This window comes from Pelodiscus sinensis, chromosome 10, assembly GCF_049634645.1.
Source record: "Pelodiscus sinensis isolate JC-2024 chromosome 10, ASM4963464v1, whole genome shotgun sequence".
Lineage (NCBI taxonomy): Eukaryota > Metazoa > Chordata > Testudines > Trionychidae > Pelodiscus > Pelodiscus sinensis.
In genome coordinates this window covers 4459841-4484748 of record NC_134720.1, presented here as the reverse complement: position 1 = coordinate 4484748, position 24908 = coordinate 4459841, and the positions used below count along the sequence as shown (strand labels likewise).

Below are 24908 nucleotides of genomic sequence, written 5' to 3'. Positions count from 1 at the left end.
TTTTAAATGTGTAGCTGCTGAATTAAACATTCCTCTCTAGGAGGTTGTGGACAATCAACACGACCTAACAGACATACTGCCATCAAAGTTAGCATTGCCAATTCATCCAGCAATAACGGAAACCAGCAAGGAAACTCTGGTGTCAATCTCTTCTACGGCTAAGAGAACTGATAAGAAACATTATGTCCCACCCAAGGGTTCATAATTCCTTTTTTCTCACCCAGCATCTACTTCTCTCGTGGTGGGGGCTGCACAACAAAAATCCAAGCAGCAGCAATACCGGTCTACTCCATCAGACCACGGTAGCAAAAGACTCAAGGCATTCAGGTGCAAAATATATGTCTTCTACTTTACAGTTTCACATTTCGAATTACACAGCTTTGAGTGAATACGATTACAGAAATTACACCAAACTGAATGACTTTGTTGCAGACATTCCTGAGGCTAAGAGGCAATAATACAGAGCATTTATATCCGAAGGTCAGACGATTGCAAGAACAGCATTACAGGCTGTCTTAGACGCTGCTAACATCATATCTCCCCTCAGTCTCCTCTTTTCTAAACTGAAAAGTCCCAGTCGCTTTAGCCTCTCTTCATATGGGACCCGTTCCAAACCCCTAATCATTTTAGTTGCCCTTTTCTGAACCCTTTCCAAGGCCAAAATATCTTTTTTGAGGTGAGGAGACCACATCTGTACACAGTATTCAAGGTGTGGGCGTACCATAGTTTTATACAGGGGCAGTAAGATATTCTGGGTCTTATTTTCTATCCCTTTCTTAATAATTTCTAACATCCTATTTGCCTTTTTGACCGCCGCTGAACACTGTATGGAAGTTTTCAGAGAATATCCACGATAACTCCAAGATCTCTTTCCTGATTTATCGTAGCCAAATTAGCCCCCCATCATACTGTACGTATAGTTGGGGTTATTTTTCCCCGATGTGCATTACTTTACACTTATCCACATTAAATTTCATTTGCCATTTTATTGCCCAATCACTCAATTTGCTGAGATCTTTTTGGAATCCCTCACAGTCTGCTTCTGTCTTGACTATCCTAAACAGTTTGGTGGTATCCGCAAACTTTTATCACCTCGCTGCTTACCCCTTTCTCCAGATCATTTATGAATAAGTTGAAAAGGATTGGTCCCAGGACCTACCTTTGGGGGACACTACTAGTTACCCTTCTCCATTCTGAAAATTTACCATTTATTCCTGCCCTTTGTTTCCTGTCTTTTAACCAGTTCTCAATCCAAGAGAGGACCTTCCCTCTTATCCCATGAGAATGTAATTTACACAAGAGCCTTTGGTGAGGGACCTTGTCAAAGGCTTTCTGAAAATCTAAGTATACTATATCTACTGGATCCCCCTTGTCCGCATGTTTGTTAACCCCCTTCAAAAAACTCTGATAGATTAGTAAGACATGATTTCCCTTTTCAGAAATCATGTTGACTTTTGTCCAACAAATTATGTTCTTCTACACGCCTCACAATTGTAATCTTTACTATTGTTTCAACTAATTTTCCCGGTACTGAAGTTAGACTTACCGGTCTGTAATTGCCAGGATCGCCTCAGATCTTACGCTTCTAGCATTACATTTAGGAGATATTTCTGGCTGTGCTTGTTTGGATATCTGTGGATGTCCGGATAAGAACTGAAGACCTTTTCTCAGAAAGCAAGCAAGAGAGAAGGTGTGTTCACTAACAAAGTGGATGAAACCTTTCAACAGTTTAAATGTGTTTCTCATTGACTTTAAGCCCAGAAGGAACAATTGTGATAACCTAGTCCAAACTTCTGTACATTGCAGACCACATAATCTCACCCACCCACGCCAGTGATAATTCTGTAACTTCTGATTGAGTCCCTGAAGTCCTCAAATCATGATTTAAAGATTACAAATAATCCAGTATTTACTCTAGTTGAAACCTGCAAATGCCCCATGCTCCATGTTGCAGAGGAAGGTGAAAAACCTCAGTGTCTCTGCCTATCTGATTTACGGGGAAAATTCCTTACCAACCCCAAATTAGGTGGTTAGTTGGATCTGAAGCATGTCAGCAAGACCCACCAGCCAAATACCTGGGAAAGAATTCTCTGTAATAACTCAAAGGCCTCCCCATCTTGTGTCCCATCACTGTTGATTTGATATAACAATTGCCAGTTGGCTACATGCCTTTGTAGACAGTTTCATCATACCATCACCCCTTTCATAAACTTATCATGCTCCGTCTTGACACGGGTTGTGTGTGCATGTTGGGGTTTTGCCCCCCACTGCTTCTCTTGGAAAGCTGTTCCAGAACTTCACTCCTCTGATGGTTAGAAACCTTTGTCTGAATTGAAGCCTGAGCTTATTGATGGTGAGTTATTTCTGTTTGTTCCTCTTCAACATTAGCTCTTGAGTTAAATAACTCCTCTCCTTTCCTGATATTTATCTATGTGGTATATTTGTGGAGAACAGTCGTATCTTCCCAGAGCCTTCATTTGACTAGCTAAACAAGCCAAGCTTTTTGAGTCTCATAAGGTAGGTTTTGCATTCCTGTGATTATCCTAACAGCCCTTCTCTTCACTTGTTGCAGTTTGAGCTCATCTTTCTTAGACATGAGAGACCAGAACTGTGCACAGTATTCCAGATCAAGTCTCACCAGAGCCTTGTGTAATTACACTAACACTTCCCTATCTCTACTGGAAATACCTTGCTTGATGCACCCTAGGATTGCATTGGCTTTTTTCACACCTGCATCCAGTGGTGCTGGAACAATTTTTAGGGTGGAGATGCTGAGATGCACCTGTACTGAACTCTGCCTGCACCTCTCACTGCCCCAGGCTGAGGCCACAGCTGGGGATGGCTCTGGAACCTCAGCGCATGGCCAGGAATGGAACCCTTTGGATGGCAGGTCTCTTGGTGGCAACAGTGGGGTGGGCTGCTGGGACCCTGGGGTTAGCATCTGGGACTCTGGACAGTGGCGGCAGCAGGACTAGCATCCAGAAAACTGGGCAGTGGTGGCAGGAGGGCTGGCATCTGGGACCCTTGGTCATGGACTGGCAGCTGGAACCCTGGCATGATGCCACACTGGGTGCAAAGCTTTGGGATGCTGCATCATCCCCCGCACCTCTTACTTCTCATGTCTCTGGCTGCATCACGTTAGTGGCTCATAGTCATCATATAATGGACCAGAGCACACCGTCTTCCTCCTCCTCTGTCACTTCCAACTGGTATGTCCCAGCTTATAGCTAAAATTCTTGTTAGTCTGTCAGTGCATGAACTTACACTTTATCATTCTATCACTTCAGTTTTCAGGGTCTTCTAGATCTTCTTGTATGATATTCTGGTCTTGCTCCTTATTACTAATACTTCCCAACTTTGTGTCATCCACCATTTTTTCAGTACATACTCACTTGTTGTGCCAAAGTCATTAATAAATGTTGAATAAGATTGGTCCCAATACTAATTCCCTGAGGATTTCCTCTAGAAACCTTCCTCCAACCTGATAGTCCACCTTTCAATATGGCTCATCATAGTTTCCTCTTCTCACCAATTCCTTATCCATCCTTCAGTTCTCATATTAACCCGTATCTTATCCAGTTTAACTTCTTATGTGGAACTGTATTGACTGCTTTATTGAAAATCCAGGTAGATTAAATCTACTGCATTTCCTTTGTCTTAAAAAGATCAGTTATATTTTAAAAGAAAAAGATTGGATTGGTCTGGCCATGATCTCTTTTTTGTAAAACCATTTTGTGTTTTATCCCAATTATAATTTACATATGTGTCCTTAACTACTTTCTTTTTCAAAATGTGTTCCAAGACCTTATATACCATTGACATAAAACTAACAGGCTTGTAGTTACCATGAGCTTAAAACATCATGCTTAACTTCTACGAAGCAATACTCCTTCTAATCAAGCTCCTGTTATAAAAAGGCAAGGCAGTGTTTCTATTTCAAAAATCTGAGCGTTAGTCATACTCTCCAGTGTTCCAGCAAGCAATCTAACTAGTCTGCAAGAAATTGGTCTCTAGGAGATCCCTCCCAGTTTTCAGCCTTGTCAGTTTTGATACATTTGTCACAAGCACAGAACCAATTTCATTGTGCTCTCTACCTTCCTTTTTAGAGCCACCAGTTCTACTGCCAAACAAAGCAGACAGTGCAGAATGACTACCATATCTTTTCCAGCTCCATGCTGCCTCTAAATGCTGTGTCCTCAACTCTGTTCAGGGATCCTTCTGATGAGCTATTACTTCTAGGTGAATTCTGTTCAATAGAGAGATTCATAGAAGAACTTCTGAGTCAGTACCAAGGGAAAAGCTTCTATTCCAGGTACTTCTTCATCTGAAAGAACTCTCCCCATATTTTGGAAACTGCCTGCTATCTCTGAGAAACATCACCTGGTCCTTTCACCCTGGTACTGCCTCAGTTCTTTCACCCTAAATCCAAACGAGACTGAAGTGCTTCAAAAGGATCTAACAAAATTAGATGACTGGGCAACCAAGTGACAGATGAAATTCAGTGTTGATAAATGCAAAGTTATGCATATTGCAAAACATAATCCTAACTATATGTATTGTGACAGGGGTCAGGCCAGAATGATAGAAGAGAGTGACAGAAGGAAGGTATATTAGCATCTTCTCTGACTAAACTGGCAGGGGCTAGTCCAGAATCAGTGAGAACTTGCTATAATCAATTAGAGCAATTGAGCACCCGGACCTAATTAAGTGGGTTTGCAGAGTTAGGTAAGCCAAGGCTAGTTGGAACATCTGGGACCAATTAAAAAACTGCTTAAGATTGATTAAAAAGGAGCTTCTCTGCAGTTAGTTAGCACTCAGGGAGCTAAGAGGACAAAGGGAGCACTGCAGAAGGTCTGGAAGGAGCAAGCTCCAGTGGCTGCTTGGAGGAAGAGTCCGAGATATGGTGTGGGGAAGTAGCCCAGGGGTTTTGTAGCTGCCTCACAACTGGTGTTGGAGACTTATATAGGCAGCTGCTGTTACAGGGCACTGGGCTGGAACTTGGAATGGAAGATGAGCCAGAGTGCTCTTTGCCTCTCCCTTCCTCTCCCCCAGCACCCACTTCCCCATTTCCACTTAGGGAAAAGACTGGCTGGAGAAAAGAAGGGGGATTGTTCAGCCCTGTATCATTTGAGGACCCACTGAGACTATGGAGTTTTGTTTCCCTCTATGTCTTATGCTTGCAAATTATAAGAATAGCTCAACAGTGATCTTGATGCCGTAGGTGTGGTGCCTAAATTGAGGGGTGCTGTGAGTCTGAGGCAAGCAATCCACCTGAAAGTGCAGGATCCACCAAGTTTGAGTAGGAGTTTTGTCATAGTATAAAATGATGGGGACTAAATTATGAGGTGAGATTAATAAGACTGGGACTTTGCAGCTTGGAAAAGAGATGACTAAGGGGAGGATATGATAGAGGTCTATACAGTCATTACTGGTGTGGAGAAAATGAATAAAGATTTATATATTCCTTCCTTTAACACAAGAACAAGGGATCTCTAAATGAAATTAATGGGTAGCAAAACAAAACGAATAAAAAGAAGTACTTCTTCACTCAATGCTCATTCAACCTGTGGAACTGCTTGCACAACAGGGTTCAAAAAAGAGCTAAATAAATTCATGGACGATAGGTCCATCAATGCCTACTGGACAGGATAGCCGGGGACAGTGTGTCTAGCCTCGGTTTGTCAGAAGTGGGGAATGAGCAACATGTAAAGGAACACTTGATGATTATCTATTCTGTTCATTCTCCCTGGGTCACTTCGCATTGGCCACTGTTAATCAACAGACTACTGAGCTAGCTGCACCTATGGTCAGACAGTGACCATTTTTATGTTCTTAAATTGGAGGGTTGGTCTGAGTTCAACATGATGAAATTCAATGAAGATAAGTGGAAAGTAATTCACTTAGGAAAGAAAAATCAAATGCACAAACATGAAATGAGGAACAACTGGCTAAGTAGTAGTACTGCTGAAAAGGATCTGGGGGTTCTAGTGGATCTCAAATTGAATGAATCACCAAATTAATGTAGCTGCAAAAAAGGCTAATATTCTGCCACGTATAAACATGAGTATTGTGTGTAAGACATGGGTAGTATTTGCAGAGGTGAGACCTCAGCTGGAGTACTATGTCCAATTCTGGATGCCCCACTTTAAGAAAAATATGGACAAACTGGAGAGCCCACAAAAATGATGAAAGGTTTAGAAAAACAGGGAAGGTTAAAAAAACTGGACACTTTCAGGCCTGAGAGAGAACCCGATACAAGAAAGTGATCAATTGTTCTTCATACCCAGTGAAGGTAGGATAATAAGTAATGGACTTAAATTGGAGCAAGGGAAATTCAAGTTAGATATTAGGAAAATTTTTCTAACTTTAAGAGTAGTTACATTCTGGAATATGCTTCCTAGGAAGGCTGGAATCCCCATCATTTGAGCTTTTAAAAAAATAGGTTGGAAAACATCTGTCAGCTATGGTCTAAGTTTACAGCTCAGGGGACTGGACTGAATGACTGCTGGGGGACCCTTCCAGCCCTACATTTCTGTTCTTCTTTGATGCTGATATTTTTACTTAGACACATTGCTTTGATGCTGTATTGTGAATTTTTCAATAGTAACTTTCCATTATAGCCTTTTCATTACTTACATGTGGTATTTTTCAACATGGATTCTCAGAACTTAAAAACCTCTGCAAATAACTTTTTGACAGAATTTGGCACATTTGATAAACTACTTTGTTTCCTGACTTTGAGGCATTGAGAAGATAGAAATTTTGCACAAACTGATAATTTTAGTGTGTGTGTGCGCTTTTTATTTTATTTTTTAGCAAGGTGAAGTGAGGTTGAAGTGTTTGAAAGCTCTACAGAGTCTGTACACCAACAGAGAGTTGTTCCCGAAACTGGAATTATTCACTAACAGATTCAAGGTAAGAGTTAAAAGAGGAAATGTGACTTTTGAAAATACTATAAAATTGTAGAATTATGTCTCATCTATTTTGTTGTATCAGTTCTTTTAAATCATGTGCATTAATTTGTTAAGTGGCTTCTGCCACTGATTAGGTACTTTTCCTGGGGACTATACAGCAATTGCAGTGATGAAACTGTTGTGCTTTCTGTTTTCAGTAGGAAAAGGACTGGTCTTTTAAATTAAAGAAATGCAAGTCATTTCAGGAGCAAATGTATTTCTGAAAAATTTATGAGGGTAATACGAGCACATTTATTTTTTAAAGTTATTTCTCAAGTCTGGGCATGATTCTTACTTTTCCTGTCCACTTGTCCTCTCGAATTACCCCATAATCCTTTTATTTTTTTAATATTTTTATCTTAGTGAATTTTAGGGCTCATGAAAGTTTTTTCTTGTACTTTAATATTAACTTTCATATAATATATAATGCACACACACAAATGTTCTCTCTCTCTCTCTAAATATATAAATAATTTTCATGTATAATATAATAAACATTGAAAGGGATGCTGTCAAGATTACTCTTCAATGAAAGTGTGTGAAACTGAGGGCACACATAATAAATCTCATTTTAATTGAAATTAATGTTAATGCTGTAGGTTAATCATTAGTGTAAAATGTCCATCCATGGGTATTTCTCTAGAATGATTCTATTCTATTCTTTGAAAGGACAACCTAATATTGTTTCTGAGTGGGTGATGGAATTGCTGGGATTTACCATGCACTTCGTTTAGTTATTCACTATTATAAAAGAGTGTATGTGTTTGTAGGCAGATGGGCTAATTTAATAAAATGGCATGAAAAAATAATTTAAATGAAAAATAACTTTACTGTAGTGCTCTCCAGGAAACAATTCATAGCAGAGCCACACAGGAGCACAAGAAAGCATACTATTTGGCAGCTGTAGAGAAAAGGGAACAAAGAATTAGAGCACATCAGGTGACATAAGCCCGAGCCCGTATGTGCCTGCAGTGTTGGAACAGTCTGGTTAAAGTGATTGTGGTTGACATAGATTTAGTTTGGTAGGTACAGCACTCTCTGGTCTGGAAACATCCGTGGTCTGGCATGACTTTATTTAGCCAGATGTCCACTTCTCATGGGTGTGACGAAGCTTCGAAGTAGGAATAAGAGATCCTCCGGAAAAGGGCTTTATTCCGGAGGATCGCGCCAGTCTAGACGCTTTTTTCCGGCTTTTCTCCAAGCCGGAAAAAAAGCGGCGGCCATGTTTATTTAAATCCCGCGGGGGATATTTAAATCCCCCGCGGATTTTCCTATTCTGAAGTTGGAAATTAACATGCCTCTTCCGGAGAAGGGGCCAATGTAGACATAGCCCTAATGTCTAATTCAGTATTTCCCAGTTGGTGCTCCGCAGAACCCTGGGGTTCTGTGAAGCGAAAGTAGGGGTTCTGAGAGGAGTTCCCCCACCCCTTCTGAAAGAGAGAGCGCCAGCTAGCCAACTTCTTAAAGAAACAGCACACTTGTTTCCCCTTCCTCCCTGGCGACGCAGAGGTGTAGCGAGGCGGGGTCAGAGGGGAACAGTTGCTCCCAGCCGGCATACTAGGGGGATGCCGGACAGGGGTGACCCCACGTGACCCGCAGCAGGGAGGGAAGCACTTCCCATCCCCAAAGGAGCTGGCATGCACTGCCTGAACAGGTGGGGCTGTGGCACCTGGTAACTTAGTTCCGCAGCCTTTCTACGTGGTGGTGGTGGTGTGGGGGGGGAAATCAGGAGACCCAGGTCTGCACAGCTCCAACTGTGCAGGCAGCGCTCTCTGCCTCGGGACTCCCCGCACTCTCCCTCCCCCCCCCCTCCCCACAGGACAGCATCGTGGAAGTAAGTCGCTGGAGTGCAACAGCCCCTGCTGTTCAAGCAGCGTGCACGCCAGCTGTTTGGGGAGGGGAAGTACAGTCGCACACTTCCTGGAACCCAAAGGTGCTGCAGGATTGCCAGGTACTGGTCCCAGCTGCCCCTGTCCCCTGTCCAAACCCCCCACAAGTACCCTGTCCCCTGCCCCCACCAGCACTGTCCCCGGCACCCAGCAGCACCCTTTCTCCAGCACCCTGACACCCACCCTAGCACCCAGCACCACCTTGTCCCTGTCCCCAGCACCCTGCCACCTACCCCATGACCCTGTCCCTGGCCCCAGCACCCTGCCACTCACCCCACCCAGCAATACCCTGCCAGCACCCAGCAGCACCCTGTCCCCAGCACCCTGTCCCCAGCACCCTGCCACCCACCCCAGGTCCCTATCCCTGACCCCGGTATCCTGCAGTCAATCTGCGAAAAGTGTTCATGCACTTTTGTCCTTTATCATTTTCCTTTGTGCATTAATGGGGAGCCTTTTTTGGGTCGGGGGCCACTGATCCACTGAGGAATCAGTCGGGGTCTGCACACAAATGAGAAAAATCCCAAACCCTTACTGATGTGCCCCCCTAGCTAAGAAGGAGAAAGACATTCCCTACATTCTCCTCGCACACAGAGCCTACGAGGGGACAGGCTAGTAGATTTTGTGTGCTCCACCCCTACAGGAGCCCAGAACCTTGGGGGCCCCATTGAGCCCCCGGGCTTTAGGTTCTCCACCCCTGTTCCAGAGCTTAGTAATGACCTGGTTTCACCCACATACTTGTAGGGACATTTGATGCAGTAGATGAGGTACACCACGTGTTGTGATAAGCATATGTAGGATCCTTGGATCTTAAAAGGTATGTTGTGGGCAGTATTGATTATCAGTGCAGTGGCTATATATCTTCAAGTTTTGTGTCCTGGTCTGTGGGGAGCATAGTACCAGTCATGGGCGGCAGGTATCAGAGGCAGGGGAAGGCAATGACTTCCCAAATTTCCAGGCTGGCCTCACCCACACTATCACCCCAGCCCTCCCCTTCAGTGCAGCTCCCAAGTCCCCTCCCATCCAGTTTTCTGGGACTGCCTGGGCTTCAGTTGTGCCTGATTTTGGGGCCACTCTCCCTCCTCATTCACCTGCACTGGGGAGGTTGTGGCCATGCACTGCCTTCCTTCCCCCTGCTCTAGGGTCAGAGAGGCTTGGGCTGCGTGCTGCCCAATGCAAGTGGGAGGTTTAGGCTGGAGTGTTGGTAGGGAGGGGGGAGGGGAGGAGGCAAAAAGATTGAGGCCTTGGGAGGAAGGGGCAGGCCTGGGACTTGCCTCCCTCCGCTTTAGGTTCACCTACTGCCCATGGTCCTGATCACTTAATCTATATCTACACTGTGGACATTATAGTGGCACAGCTGTACTGCTGTAAGGTTTGCCATGTAGCCGTTCTATGTTGGTAGAAGAGCGCTCTCCTGGTGGCATAAATATACCATCCTGAATGAGCAGTCTTAGCTCTGGGAGCAGGAGAGCATCTCTTCTCGACATAGTTCTGTCCTAGGGATGTTAAATATCAGTTAATTGAATTGTCAGTTTACCTCATGAATTCTTATCAGTTACTCGACTATTCTATAGTCCCCAGGCAGCCTCTCTCTTTGGGGGGTGGGGTCTGAACTCCTGAACCTGGCAAGAGCTGGAATTGAGCCAGGCTTTTTGCCTGCCTAATTCTAAATACACTTTAAATGCAGAGCTGCAGCGGGGATAGTTCCAGGACCCAGTGCAAGCTGGGACTGAGCTGGACTGCTGGCCAGCCTGCTAAAAAATGTACTGGCAAGAGGTGGGGGATGTGGGGGGCGGGGGGGGGGGGAGAGGGAAATGTGTGTAGTCTATAGCATTAACCTATAAGCTTTTGCTTATCAGTCCATCGGTTAATCAGCTATACTATTACATCCCTATTCTGTCCACATTAGTGATTTTATTGTTGAACACCTCTTAGATGGGCATTCTACATCAATAGTCAAGAAGAGACCTAGAGTTGAAGGGCCTCTCTATTTCATAAGACAGATATGTTCTTGCTAAAAACTTTCCACATGCCCACCAATTTGAAATCCCTAAAAGGGGAGGTGTGTTGACAGATCAGCGAGAATCAGGGACAAGAGCCATCATGGACCTCAAAATGTCAAAAATTGCCCCAAATGTGCCCAAATTTGCAGCAATATCAGAAATATTTGCTTTAACTATGTCAGGTCCTTTGAATTTTATGCATGCTCAGACTTTTCCTTCAACAACTTTAGTTTGTAATGTGCTAAGTAATGTAGCTTGGCATAAGATTCTGCTAATACTTTGTGTCCCAGAAAAATCTGGATTTTTAGGTGTCCTGAACTTGAGGAAATTTAGTAGAATTAGCTTGTGTGCTAAGATGTCCTTCAGCAAAGATCCAAGCACGACCACCAGGGCACTTTAAATCTCTCAGCTTGTTTCATAATGGAGTACTTCTGAAAGAGCTAAGGAATTCTGATAAGGAGCCCCAAACTACGTTGTATTCACTTCTTTTCTAACTGTACAGTACAGTACAGTCTGCGCTATCCTGAACTTAAGCATCCGGAAAACTGTAGAAACAGGCAAAAAAAGCCGGGGCGGGGGAAAGAAACTGGCCCTTTAAGTGCTGGGATGCTCCTCAGACAAGCGTATAGTACGTACCTGGGGGAGGGGTCAACAGCAGCTGGAAATGAGGAGCAAGCATCTCAGCTCCCCCTGCAGCTCCTAGCACCCATGGCAGGCCAGCCCCCCTCCCCCCGTGGCTCCTGTCTCTCCCCTCCCCCCACAATAGGCCTCCCCGCCTTCCACCCCCCCCCCCCCACCAGGCTACATCCCGCCCCCTGCGGCTTGTGCCCCCCCCCCCCCCCAGCAGGCTACATCCTGGCCCCCACACAGCTCCTGTGCCCCCCCACCATAGCCACCCCGCCACTACTAGAGGCAGTAATTGGGGGGGAGCAAGAGCCGGTGCTGGGGTCACCAGCTTAAAAGCCAGTTCCCCCAAGCACCATTTCCGAAGGGGACAGGGGAGGCAGAGGTGTAGTGGGTACCAGGTACGAGCTGGGAATCTGCTGATTCCCAGATCATGCCCAGTCCCTGACGCTGCACCTCTGCTTTTTAAATGTGTTAAGTACCTACCTATTTAAAAAGCAGAAGCACAGTGTGGAGTAGAGGGGAAAGGACCCAGCACGAGCTGGGACAGTTGGTTACCTGTATAGTTTGCTTGTTTGCCTATATAGTGTTAGGTTCAGGACATACAGAATCTGGCACATTATCTTGAAGACACATTGTACTAGATGAACTTAGTATGTTTGAAAGATATCAAACGGTTGTCATGTGGCCAGTTGTCAGGTATGCCCATCAAAGACCATTTATTTGGTAATTTAAATATTTATTTTCTGAAAACTTTGTGTTTTGTTATACTACTACAACTGCTTTTCAGGATCGCATTGTATCAATGACACTTGATAAGGAATATGATGTCGCTGTGGAAGCCATTCGATTAGTCACTCTAATACTTCAGTGAGTATTTTTCAAAGCTAATATAATTTACTATCGGAAACACTTTGCCAGCAATATGTATGAGATGTAATTTTCTCATTTATATTATTAAAGACATGTAGCAGTGGATGTACATTAAATGTGTAATAATGATTTCCCTGAGCAATATTTGGAAATGGAAATAGACGGAAGGAACCAACAGATCATTTAACTATGTTACATTGTTCTCTGTTCGTTTTTTCTTTTAAATGCCAGAAGCTATTTTGTGCCAAGTGTGAGAATTTAACCACATTAAAGTAAGGAAAAGCAATTCTGTTAGAACAACTTTTATGTCAAAAATTCAAGAATACAGAAGGGAATTTGGAATGTAAGAATGTATTAGATAATATAAAATGCGGCATATCTATATGTGAATGACGAAAAACATCAACGTCCTATTATATTCAGAACTACTGAAATAATGTTTGTTAAAACTGATTTAAAATACACTGAAGCGTACAATATAAGATTTTTTTCATTAATTACACACTGAAATGCTCAATTTTTAAAAATTTAGTATATAATATTGTTTGTGTGTTGAGATCTGGCAAGACCTGAAGTTCTCATCCTTCTAAGTGCCCGATATTGAATTGGGACCAGTAGTCGTTATAATTCAAGAAAATGACTTTTCAAAACATTATGATTGTGTTCTGTCATAAAATCAGAAAAAAAATCAAGATAATGATTTACATAAAAGAAAATTATGGCATTAAATTGCTTGAGAAATCAATAAAAAATAATTCCACTAAATTGAGAGGACCATTCTGGGCACAGCTCTACCGTTAAATTTGAACTTAAAAAACAACTAATGGTCTGGTAGCACTTTATAGACTAACAAAATATGTAGAAGGTGGTATGAGCGTTCGTTAAATTTGAAGCAAGGATTAATCATCTCTGTTAAATGTTAATGAAACAGTGAATCCTTTCCAGATTTATAGTACTCGAATAAATACAGAATGAATTTTCAAAGAAAGCTGACAATTGGTTGGTTAAAATACCTCAACATGTTTAGATTTCCAAGTTTAAATCTGCCTTAAGTTTGAATTAATATTGAAATCTGCTAAGCTTATCCATATCATATGAGGATGATGAAATATTTTTCAATCCATTAGTGACAAGGAGGATATTAGATAATATCTACTGGGATAAGTGTTTTAAATCAGCCTTCCTGTATAACTTGCTTATAAGAGTCCTAAATGAATTGGCTGGAGATCTCTGGCCCATAAATGTTACTTTTTAATTAGTCTTGGAATACTGGGGAAATTTCAGAAGACTGGAAGAGAACTGATGTGCCATTTTTTTAAAATGACAGGTGGAGTGACATAGCTAATTACAGGCTAGTGAACATGACTTGAATCCTAGAAAAAATAATGGAAAAACTGATGCATGATCAAATCAATTTAAAAACATTAAAGGTTAGGTGTATAATTAATGCCTTCTCAAACAAACCTGATTTCATTATTTGAGATTGAGAGTTTAGTTGATTAAATTAATTATGTAAGTGCTTTTGACATACTACCACATGACATTCTAATTAAAAATTAATACTATACAGTATCAGTAAAACACACATTAGGAAGTTGCTAACTGATGTATCCAAAAGTTAATGCAAAATCTTCCTTGAATAGAGGCATTCTGCAGAGATTAGTAGCCTGTTCCATGTTTCTTCACTGATCTTGAAGTGTATTGTTACTGCTGATAAAATATGTAAGAGTCACAAAGATTGGAAGATTGGTAAACAATTATGAGGCTAGGACAAACATATTGAGGGTATGCCTACGCAGAAAAGGAAATCTCATGGCTGCCCCATGCCAGCTACCTTGGAGCTGTGGGCTGTTTCAGGCTTGGGGTGGAGTCTACATTGTGGGACACTCCTGGTATGTAGAGACCTAGAGCCTCGAATTCTGCCTAAGTCTAGAAGTCTATACAGCAATGAAACAGCTCCACAAGCCAGAGTCAGCTAGCATAGACAAGCTGGCTATGTCTACACTGGCCCCTTCTTCGGAAGGGACATGCTAATTTTGAACTTGGGAATAGGGAAATCCGCGGGGGATTTAAATAACCCCTGCGGGATTTAAATAAACATGGCCGCCGCTTTTTTCCCGGCTTGGGGAAAAGCCGGAAAAAAGCGTCCAGACTGGCGCGATCCTCCGGAATAAAGCCCTTTTCCGGAGGGTCTCTTATTCCTACTAAGAGATCCTCCGGAAAAGGGCTTTATTCCGGAGGATCGCGCCAGTCTGGACGCTTTTTTCCGGCTTTTCCCCAAGCCGGGAAAAAAGCGGCGGCCATGTTTATTTAAATCCCGCGGGGGATATTTAAATCCCCCGCGGATTTCCCTATTCCCAAGTTCAAAATTAGCATGCCCCTTCCGAAGAAGGGGCCAGTGTAGACGTAGCCGCTGTGTAGACATCCAACATGATTTGGATCACTGGGGGTGTGTCTAGACTACATGCCTCCGTCGAAGGAGGCATGTAGTCTAGACACACCCTTGGTGAATTGAGCCCACTCAAATAAAATTTGTTTTAATACAACCAGATGTAAGGTCATTCAGCTTGTAACTAAACGAAGTGTTTAACAGGGCTATGTAGTATAAGCTTTATACTGCAGATCCTGTAGCGTTTAACCATGTAACCACTAAATGTTTTTAATATTACACGGTTACCTAATTAACCCCCTTTTAACATCCCTACTTTGTTAGATAATGTGTACCTAGAATTTGCAGGGCATGCTGGTTGAACTGTTGTAAGCACCTTAATTAGATGCAGAAGTGGTGCACGGTTCTTAGTTAATGTTATGTGCAGTCAGTATGTGCTTCATTTCATGTATACTTTACGAGAATGTCACTTTACTAATACTGGTAGGGAAAAAAAACCTATGTGGATGGAAACCAGTGGAATCTGGCAGCTTTGTGGATCATTCTCTGAAAACATCCATTCACTGTGCAGCAGCAGTCAAAGCAAACAATGTTAGGAATCATTTTAAAAGGGATAGAGAATAAGACAGAAAATATCTTATTCTATATGTCTTCTATATAAATCCATGGTACTCCCACATCTTTAATACTATGTACAGATGTGTTCGCCTCATCTCAAAAAAACAAACCTTGTTGCATTGGAAAAGGTTCAGAAAAGGGAAACAAAAATGATTAGGCATTTGGAACAGGTCCCATATGACGAGAGATTAAAAAGACCGGGACTTTTCAGCTTAGAAAAGACAGGACTAAGCGGGGATGTGATAGAGGTATATAAAATCATGACTCGTGTGGAAAAAGTGAATAAGGACAAGTTATTTACTTGTTCCCATAATGTAAGAGCTAGAGTTCACCAAATGAAATTAATTGTTAGCTGGTTTAAAACAAAGGAAGCTTTTCTTCACGCAGTGCACAGTCAATCTGTAGAACTCCTTTTCAGAGGATGTTGTGAAGACCAGGACTTTAACAGGGTCAAAAAGATCTAGATAAATTCATGGAAGTTAGGTCCATCAATGGCTATTAGCTAGTTTCTCTTTGGCTGAGTCAATGCATGTGATGTCTCAGCCCATGAGAAATTTTCTAGGAAAAAATCATGTCCAATTATAATGCCTTCCCATTCTGAACTAAAATATTAGCTGTAAATATTTTTGTAAATTCTGAAATGTGTACACTTCAATAGAAGCAAAAAGGTTCAGGTTTTTTTTTAGAAGGACACTCTAAAATATTGGCAAGTAATTAAAGTTTAAAAAGGTGGTTATTAAAATTTAAGGAAACATTTCACCATTTCCTAGGGTACTACATTCATAAGAAACAGCCACTTGAACTTAAAGGTATTTTATTTTGGTGAAGTGTTCAGATATTTTGGGGGCCTAATTTAAAACTCATTGAAGTTAATGTCCCATTGATTTCTGTGGTGTTTAGTTGTGGCCCAGGTAGCCGTATGTGTGTGTGTGTGGACTGTCTATCATTGAAGTAACTTACGGGAGGTGGTGGAACTGAAATTAAATATTTCTTTTGGTTCAGGTGTTACTTTCTGACTTTTTCAGTGGAAGTGAAGAAGCTCTGTCCAATGAAGACTGTGAGAATGTTTATCACTTGGTGTATTCAGCACACCGGCCGGTTGCAGTAGCAGCTGGAGAGTTCCTTCACAAAAAGTAAGCTACCTCTCATCCTGAAATGAAAAGCAGATTCATGATAGATTTCTGAGAATGCATAGTGAAGTGTGTAAGTGACAGGTTGATATATAGAAAGTATAACCTGATTCAGCAAAGCAGTTAATGCTCTTGTTTGAACAAATGATTTGTCAATTTATGTTCAAATCCCTTGAGTTTGTACCAGGTTTTCATTGTAGCTTCTGGGGCAATGTCTTCAGGAGGAGGAAGATTGATCCTGCTGCAATCCATTTCCTAGAGTTCGATTTAGCAGGTCTAGTAAAGACCTGCTAAATTGAACTCAGAGGAGCCCTGTTGGCACCAGTACTCCTGCTCCTCACAAGGAATGAGGGACTCTGATGGGAGTGTTTGCTCCCATCGGCCTCCAGCTGTGGAGATTGTGCAGAAACTTGAATTACAGTACATCTACTCCAGCTGTGTAGTTAATGTAGCTGGAGTTGCATATCTTAATTCAACCTTCCTGCGTAGGGAAGATACGGCCTGGTACAACAAATTGTGGACATGGCTGCATGATTGTTTAGGATATAGTTATTTTCAAGGCATTTATTTTACTCAACTTCGAAATAATAGGATGCCAGTTTACACCAAAGTTAGCTATTGTAAAAGGAATTTTTAATTTAAAAAACTACCTCTATGTGCATTTACTTGCATGTTAAAAAAGAGTGTGAATTATTAGTGGTAGCTAGATACCTTTGATGTCAGGTGATGAGAAATGTCCAGAAATTTCTCCTTCACTCTGCTGGATAGCTGCAAACTCGAATGCAAAAAGGCAGAATCTCAGCTGATTGTTTCTTTGCACTCTGGACTAGCTGGGAATCTGGAACAATATTTTTAACACTCTGAAGTCTTTAACATTAATTTTCCTACCCTATTTTTAAATTTGTTCAAGCTTTTCATAGTTTATTACAGATATTTTTGCATAAGAATTAATTGTAATGAAATTTTTCATACCAGCTTATATTTGACACAAAAGGTTATTTACACAGCCAACAGTTCACTTAACCAGTGATATTTTGTGTTCCCTTTGTTGTTTGCATTTTTAAGGTGTGAGGGATTTTTCCCCCTGCCCATAGTACCCCAGATTTTCTCTTTGAGACACAAAACACATGATTCTATGCTTGTGGTATCAGTCTTTTACTATGAAAGTGGATATGATGTTGTGGATTCAGTAATATGATCTCACTGCTTGATAGATAATGTAAAAGAATTAATTCTTTTATACAATGTATTAAAATATTTTCAGTAATTAATAAATATGGCAAAACAACTATGAACAATCTGAAAGATAAATTAGTTTGTCTAACACATGAAAATTTCTCCTAGTTTGGAAAGTCTCTGTTTAAAGTGATGTGTTATCCTGTTTCCTATATATGTGTTCTTGAAAGCCAAAAGTATTGAAGGAAAAACTGTTGCTCAGTGCTTCAGTTGGCTGTTTTTTGAAATTAGAAAACATGGGTACCCTAAATAAAATGTATCTTTCACCACCATCATTCCTCTTTTGAAATGCCTCCCCAGAAATACTCAACCATTGCTTGTTCTGTGTTGTGCCCTGCATTCTTGGTTACACATCTCCATCAACCTATTTTTTCCTCCAGACTTCACATGAAAATGGAACATTCATTATGTTGGCATAGTTTCATGTGACATCTTATCTCTCCTGTCTGCCAGAAATCTTATGCAACTAGTCCTGGTTATATAGATTGCAAACTATTGCTAATATGTATACATAACTATCTGTGTATCAACCATACATATGTGTCTCAATTTTTAGATTGATCAGTATTATATAAGCTTTTATCTGATACCTCACACAACATTCATGATAGACAAATTGTGTGACATCAATGTTTTCATTGTACTGAGTTTGTCAGGCCTGATAGGAATTGCTAACACAGAATAGTGAAGCCTTTGTTAGCTGGCATTAGTGGTTGAGTCATAGCTACATCTAAAATCTGCAGGAAGAATGTGTGGTGGTCTGTTGAGGAGAATACTTGAAATCGCTATCAAGCAAGGAAGGACCAGAAAAGAACTTATAACCATTTCTCACTCCCTAGACACCTGCCAGCAGAGAGGAACTTAGAAATTGGTATACCAGATCATGCCAGGGAGTCTGTCTAATCCAGTAACTTATTTATAATAGTGATCCACACCAAGTGTTTTAGAGGAAGTGTAAGAAATACCATAATGTGGTTAGCTTGTGTCCTGAAGCTTGATATTTTATATCTTTTGTATATGTTTATACTAATGATTGTAAATGTAAATTGATGTAACATTTATATTAGCACAAGTAAAAACTTGCTACACTGCTGCTATTTTTTATTACAAGAATAGTTCACATTTATAGAGACCTTCCATCTAAGGATGCCAAGCTAAATTATGTGAATTAATGAATAAAGACTTACAGCAGCCCTGTGAAATAAGAATATTCTGCTGTAATTGTTTTAAAGATGGAGAAACTGAGGCATAGGGAGGGGAAATAACTCAAACCATCCAGGAAATCTGTAGTAAAGCAAAGAACACAACCCAGAAATCCAGCTATCCTGTCACTTGCTTTGCTTGAAATATGACTCTTCCTCCCAGCAACCATTTTTGTCTTTTCTTCATTAGCCCTTTGTCTCGTCTTCCTGAAATTTATATCTGAACACATGAGCAAAAGGAGGAGGAGCTGGGGGGAAGTACGCAATTAGATACTGTGCACAAATCTACGTAAAAGTGAATTTTAAGAAATATACAAAGGTTGAGCTGTAACTCATTTCTATCCTTTTTTTTTTAATGAAACAAAGGATAGTGGTGGGATAGGATAGTTGCCTCCTTTCACAGCTATCATTTTGCTTAAATACTTGAATTCAGTTTAGGATTACTATGCCCTATGTAAAAGAGGCTGCAATCCAGGTTAGAATGTCCTACAGTTAATCCTTATATTGGTAGTGTTACAGTAACATTGTTTTTCTGAAAGATAGCCATACTAGTGCCAAACGTAAAAACTTTAATATGCTAGCTTATAAGTTAAACATTTTGTACCACTACATTTCATAACTTTTTCATTGTCTAAAGTGCTTCTGGCCCTTGAAGCTAAATAAATGTAGGTTTTCTTTTGAGTAGAAATGGTTATTTAATTGTTTAATTTTATTTTATGAATGAATGTGTTAACCATATTGTTGAGCAAACAAAGCTAATTAATATAAATATCATAGCTCTTCTTACTTACTTCTAGACTGTTTAGCAGGCATGATCCCCAGGCAGAAGAAGCATTAGCGAAGAGGAGAGGACGGAACAGTCCAAATGGGAACCTCATTAGGATGTTGGTTCTTTTCTTTCTTGAAAGTGAGGTAAAAATATTTCTGATGCCAATCTACTTTATATTTGAGTGAGTGAGTTTTTTTGCAAACAGGTTTTAATATTATGTACACCATATGCATTGGATCCCTTGTCCTTTTCTATAAAGTAAACTCATACTAATATCCTCCCTAGGACTAGTTTTCTCTTGCCTGTCTTCAGTGTAAACTTTAGATAAGATATTTAGTTGCAGTGTTGTAGCTATGTTGGACCCAAGATTTGAGAGAGACAAGGTGGATGAAGTAATATCTTTCATTGGGTCCGTGTCTCTTGATGGAAGATACAAACTATCAGATTACACGGCGGTCTTTTTCATTTCCCAGACTTGAATAACAACTCTTTATTGCTCAAAATGTATACCTTCCACTGTCAGAAGTTGATCCCATAAAGCAGTGTTTCTTAAACTGTGTTCGGCGGCACATAGGTGTTCCGCGAACTAGTAGAAGGTGTACCACGACCTCTTCTTTCTTTTTTTTCTTTTTTTTCTTTTTTTTTCCCAGCAGCTGACAGAAGTTCGGTCAGGACACACATCCACATTTCCCTCGGCTTTTTTTTTTTTTTTTAATTCTGAACAAAAAATCTTGGTGTTCTGCATTAAAAAAAAAATTGTTTGGTGTTCCACAGTCTTAAAAAGTTGAAGAAAAACTGCCATAAAGGATATTACCGTACCTCCCTTATCTCTTTAGATAAGATAGACATGCCTGTAGCCTTTCTGTTGTTTTAAAACCCTTTTCCTCTAACATTATGCTTTGTGCCTACTGTTGAAATTAAACAGAACTTTGATTTGAAATGGTTGTCTGATTGCTGTGTTTACCACTGGTCACAAACTCCCCAAGGAAAGAACTGAAGGTACCCAAAGCCAGTAGTCCAGGACCCAGTTTAAGAGAATTGTGAGATTCCACTCCAGAGAGGTAAAAGCATGAGGGCTGAACATGTATGGAGGTGCATCACAGAGACCACAAGAGGGGTCAGAGGTGCAGTTAGGCTTGTGACCATGACAAGCATAAAAGAGTTTTCATATCCTGTTTCAGCTCGTCTGAGAACAGCCATGAGCACAAAAGTTCATGAGCGGGCACTGACATCAGCCATTTCTAACACCCAAGATTTCTCTATTTGGGGGGCAGCACCATTACTTGCTAACTAGTGACATCAGGATTTTGTGTCATTTTGTGTCATTATTGGTTGATAACTTGTGTCTTACAAGTCAGTGAAAGCTAATGGCTATTCTTTCCAGAATGATTTTTGTTAGTTCAGTAGAATACCATTATTACAAAGAAACTTTTGATGGGATTTTCAAAAATATCCGCGTAATTCTGCATCCATTGAGGTTAATGAGCGATCTACCATTATTTTCAATGAGATCCAAGTTAGCCAATGCTGAACAGTTTTGAAAGTATCTTCTGGTATGTATCCAGATATCAGAGTTAAACTCAATAGCTATTTGGTTCTTGTTCCACGTGCATGCTGAAAAGTGGATAAATCTGCACATAACTTGAAAATGTTTTATAATAATGTCTTGTCCATAAATAGTGCCCTTCCTTCTAAAATGTTTACACATTTCTTAAATAAATATATCGGACCCAGTTGCTCTTATCGAACTATGTTGTTAAACTGTAGTTCAATAGTTTTACACTTTTTGGTAGTGTAGTTGCAAAGTGTTGAATGAACATGGTTCTGTCATTTTTCATTATTACAGTATATATTATGATGCTTAAACTGTGTACATTATAAAGCTAATATTAAATTCCCCATGCCTATTGCATACTGTTAGTAAAAGAAAAATAAACACCTTGATAGAATGTCCCCTCACCCCACTCCTCTTGTCCACTATTATGACACCTTAACTCTACAGAGAAGTGTGATAAGCATTCTGATGGGAGTGAAGAATACTGTCCTCACTCAGGCCCTTATAATAATTGATGAAGCTCCATTTGAACCAGAACATTTTATTGACATTTGTGTTATTTCTAGTTACATGAACATGCAGCTTACTTGGTGGACAGTTTGTGGGAGAGTTCTCAAGAACTACTGAAGGACTGGGAATGTATGTCAGAATTGTTACTGGAAGAACCAGTTCAAGGAGAAGAAGGTATTTGTGTCACTTATTAACAAATAAAATATGCTTACTTATTTTCAATAAAAATGCTGTTAATCTTTGATATAAATGCCGGATTCCAATCCTACATTTAGAAGGGTTATGCAAAATGTAAATATTATATAAGTAATCTTAACCTCTCCCAAAATAATGCAAATTGTTTAGTAGAAGGCAATACATTAAATGGGTGCTGTGTTAATATATCTTCAAGACAGTGGTCATAGGACCAATTTTTTTTTTCATATTTAATTGAAACAGGTAATACCATTTGCTCACTAGTTTTTCATCTTATTGTTTTCTTGCCTCCTTCATTTTGACATTGTCTGCAGTTAGAGGCCAGCACCTTTTCCTATTTGAACAATGATGTGGCTAGCATGTTGTTGGGCACTTTATAATAGGTAATTATAATAATGATATGGCTTTGAATAGAGCCATTACTTCATATGATAATACTGAATTTGGGGGTTTATGCCTTAGGAACAACAATTATATTGCAAAAAACAGTTGTGGCCACAAAAGTGCCAGTTCATTCAAATATGAAAATTATCTCTTGAACTATGCAGATGTTGAAAAAAGCGGGGGGAATGGAATTTTACTACTGAATTCCTTTGCTGAACATAGTGTAAGGAATGAAATAAGAATAGATGACAGTGTTTTTTCATACTATCATAGCCTGAAAGACAGTACTTTCAAAATACAGTATTTCTGTATCTCATATTGAACTCCTCTATTGATTTTTCACACAGTGTAAATTGGAAATCTACTTATCTGAACAATCTACTAATGAATGTTAACTCATTGCTATTTGATTTACAACTAAGAGTTATTGCTAATTTCTTTAAGTGTTTATGTAGTTCTGGTACTCATCTTAAAGGAGATCAGTTTCTCTCCTGTGATGAAATCCACTCAAGAGGGGCCATCAGGGAATATGTGCCCTGATTTTGTGGGCCATTTTACACTGGCCCCAGTGCAAGCGAATCCAAGATCTGCCTTTTGCCAGCTGAGAATTGTTGCAGTAGAGCTGTTCTCCATTCTTTTCTCACTCTCTATAAGACTGTACATCCCTAATGCCAGATGAGAAATCCCGCCTACACGGCTACTTCACAGCTGGTCTCCTATAAGAAGATTACATCTCCATGCCACCAATCAGTAGTGCTAAGGAACAGGATTGGAGATTTTGGTCCAAATTCAACTTCTTTAACTTTTCTTTGTAATTCATTGCTGTCATTAGGGAATTATGGTGGACACTATAGTTGAAGCTCATAACTTTCTGAAACTTTCAACTTTGGGAATTAATTTTTCCATGCTTGTCCTCAGACTGAAGATGAATTATTCTGGAAAATGTGAATGAAAATAGTTCAGGTATTTTTGAATGAGGAGTGAAAGGGAAAAAAATATTCCCCCATTCTCTTTTTTGGAGTTTTTTTGTTTTTGCTGCTAACAGTGCATGGCCACATTTGTAGAAGGTTGGATTTGGTATGAGTACATGATTTTTTCAACACCAATAACTCACTGATCACACACGGGGGCTGTGTCTACACTGGGCCACTTATTCCGGAAAATCAGCCGCTTTTCCGGAATAAGCTGCGAGCTGTCTACACTGGCCCTTGAATTTCCGGAAAAGCAATGACGCTCTACTGTACAAAATCAGCCGCTATTCCGGAAAAGCTATTCTGCTCCCGCTCGGGCATAAGTCCTTATTCCGGAACACTGTTCCGGAAAAGGGCCAGTGTAGACAGCCCAGTAGACTTTTCCGGAAAAAAGCCCCGATCGCGAAAATGACGGAAAAGCGCGTCTACATTGGCCACAGATGCTTTTCCGGGAAAAGGGCTTTTCCAGAAAAGCATCTGTGGCCAATGTAGATGTTCTTTTCCGGAAATACTTATAACGAAAACTATTCTGTTTTAAACATTTCCGGAAATTCATGCCAGTGTAGACGTAGCCAGTAGGTATTTTTCATTTCTTCTTTGAATGGTTGCAGATGTGTTGCTCTCAGTTAGGTGCTCGCTCACTGAGCTGAAACTGGAGAACTTTGCTTAGTAGTGTCCATCAGGACAAGGTATGCATCCTTTGGCTCTTCATGTCCATTCCCAAGGTATTTAAGGGTAGTCTGTCCTCAGTACCACTCCGTTCCTTCTCCCTGCCTGTGGCTTGAGTCAAAGCTTTCAGTGGGGTATCTTACATCAGGCTATGATGATTCCGTGAATGTGTGTCCACAGCTATTGAATTACAATTATTATTAGTAGTAATTACAGTACCCTAAGTAGTTGGTTGCATTGGTTATTTAGTTAAATAGTATTTACTTCAATGCAATGCCATCCCCAGATTTTAAACACAGTCCATCATATTGAGTGAGACAAATCAGTTCAACACCATACCATCAACTCTGATCGCTGTTTTTCGAGTGATGTCCCTGTGGGTGCTCCACTGTAGGTGTCAGGCTTGTCCCGATGCTGCAGATCAGAGTTTTGAGCAGCAGTAGTCAGCCGGACTGTGCATGTGTGGCCGGTGTGGTGTTCGTACCCTTTTGTACACGCACACGGTCCAGCTCTCGCCAATTCTAATGTGAGTAACTTCCTCTTCTTCGAGTTATGTCCCTATAGGTGCTCCACTGTAGGTGACTGTGTAGCAGTACTCAAGAATATCGGGAAGGCAGGTTCCAGAGTCACGGTCTATTTGACTTGGGCCGTGGACAGAGCGAGCTTCTCTCTCCAACTTTGTCTAGTCAGGAAAACAACAAGAGTTATTAGTTATAGTTAATATTAGTCAGTTTGTAGCTAATAGTGTTAGCTCTTAGTTCGTAGCATGTTGGAAAAAAAACTTCTTTGTTCAGGCTTCAAAAAAAGAAGAGACTTAAGATCAAACCAAAGATGCCAGGTTCTCCCTGTTTTAAGAAGTGCGACACACATCACAAACCTATGCCGGCCTCAGTCGGTCATTCATCATGTATCCAGTGCTTGAGCGAGGCTCATGTGCCTAA

General features: G+C 40.7%; 1 protein-coding gene across 2 annotated transcripts in view; it reads left to right on the top strand.

Moving 5' to 3' along the window:
- The window catches only part of STAG1 (STAG1 cohesin complex component), a 301849-nt gene that overhangs the window by 189310 nt on the left and 87631 nt on the right, over nucleotides 1-24908 (top strand). For both annotated transcript variants that reach the window (XM_075937371.1, XM_075937372.1), the window contains exons 12-16: nucleotides 6817-6915; nucleotides 12257-12336; nucleotides 16372-16479; nucleotides 19712-19826; nucleotides 21805-21922. In XM_075937371.1, coding sequence (XP_075793486.1) covers nucleotides 6817-6915; nucleotides 12257-12336; nucleotides 16372-16479; nucleotides 19712-19826; nucleotides 21805-21922 — 520 coding nt within the window. The remainder of the gene's footprint in view (nucleotides 1-6816; nucleotides 6916-12256; nucleotides 12337-16371; nucleotides 16480-19711; nucleotides 19827-21804; nucleotides 21923-24908) is intronic.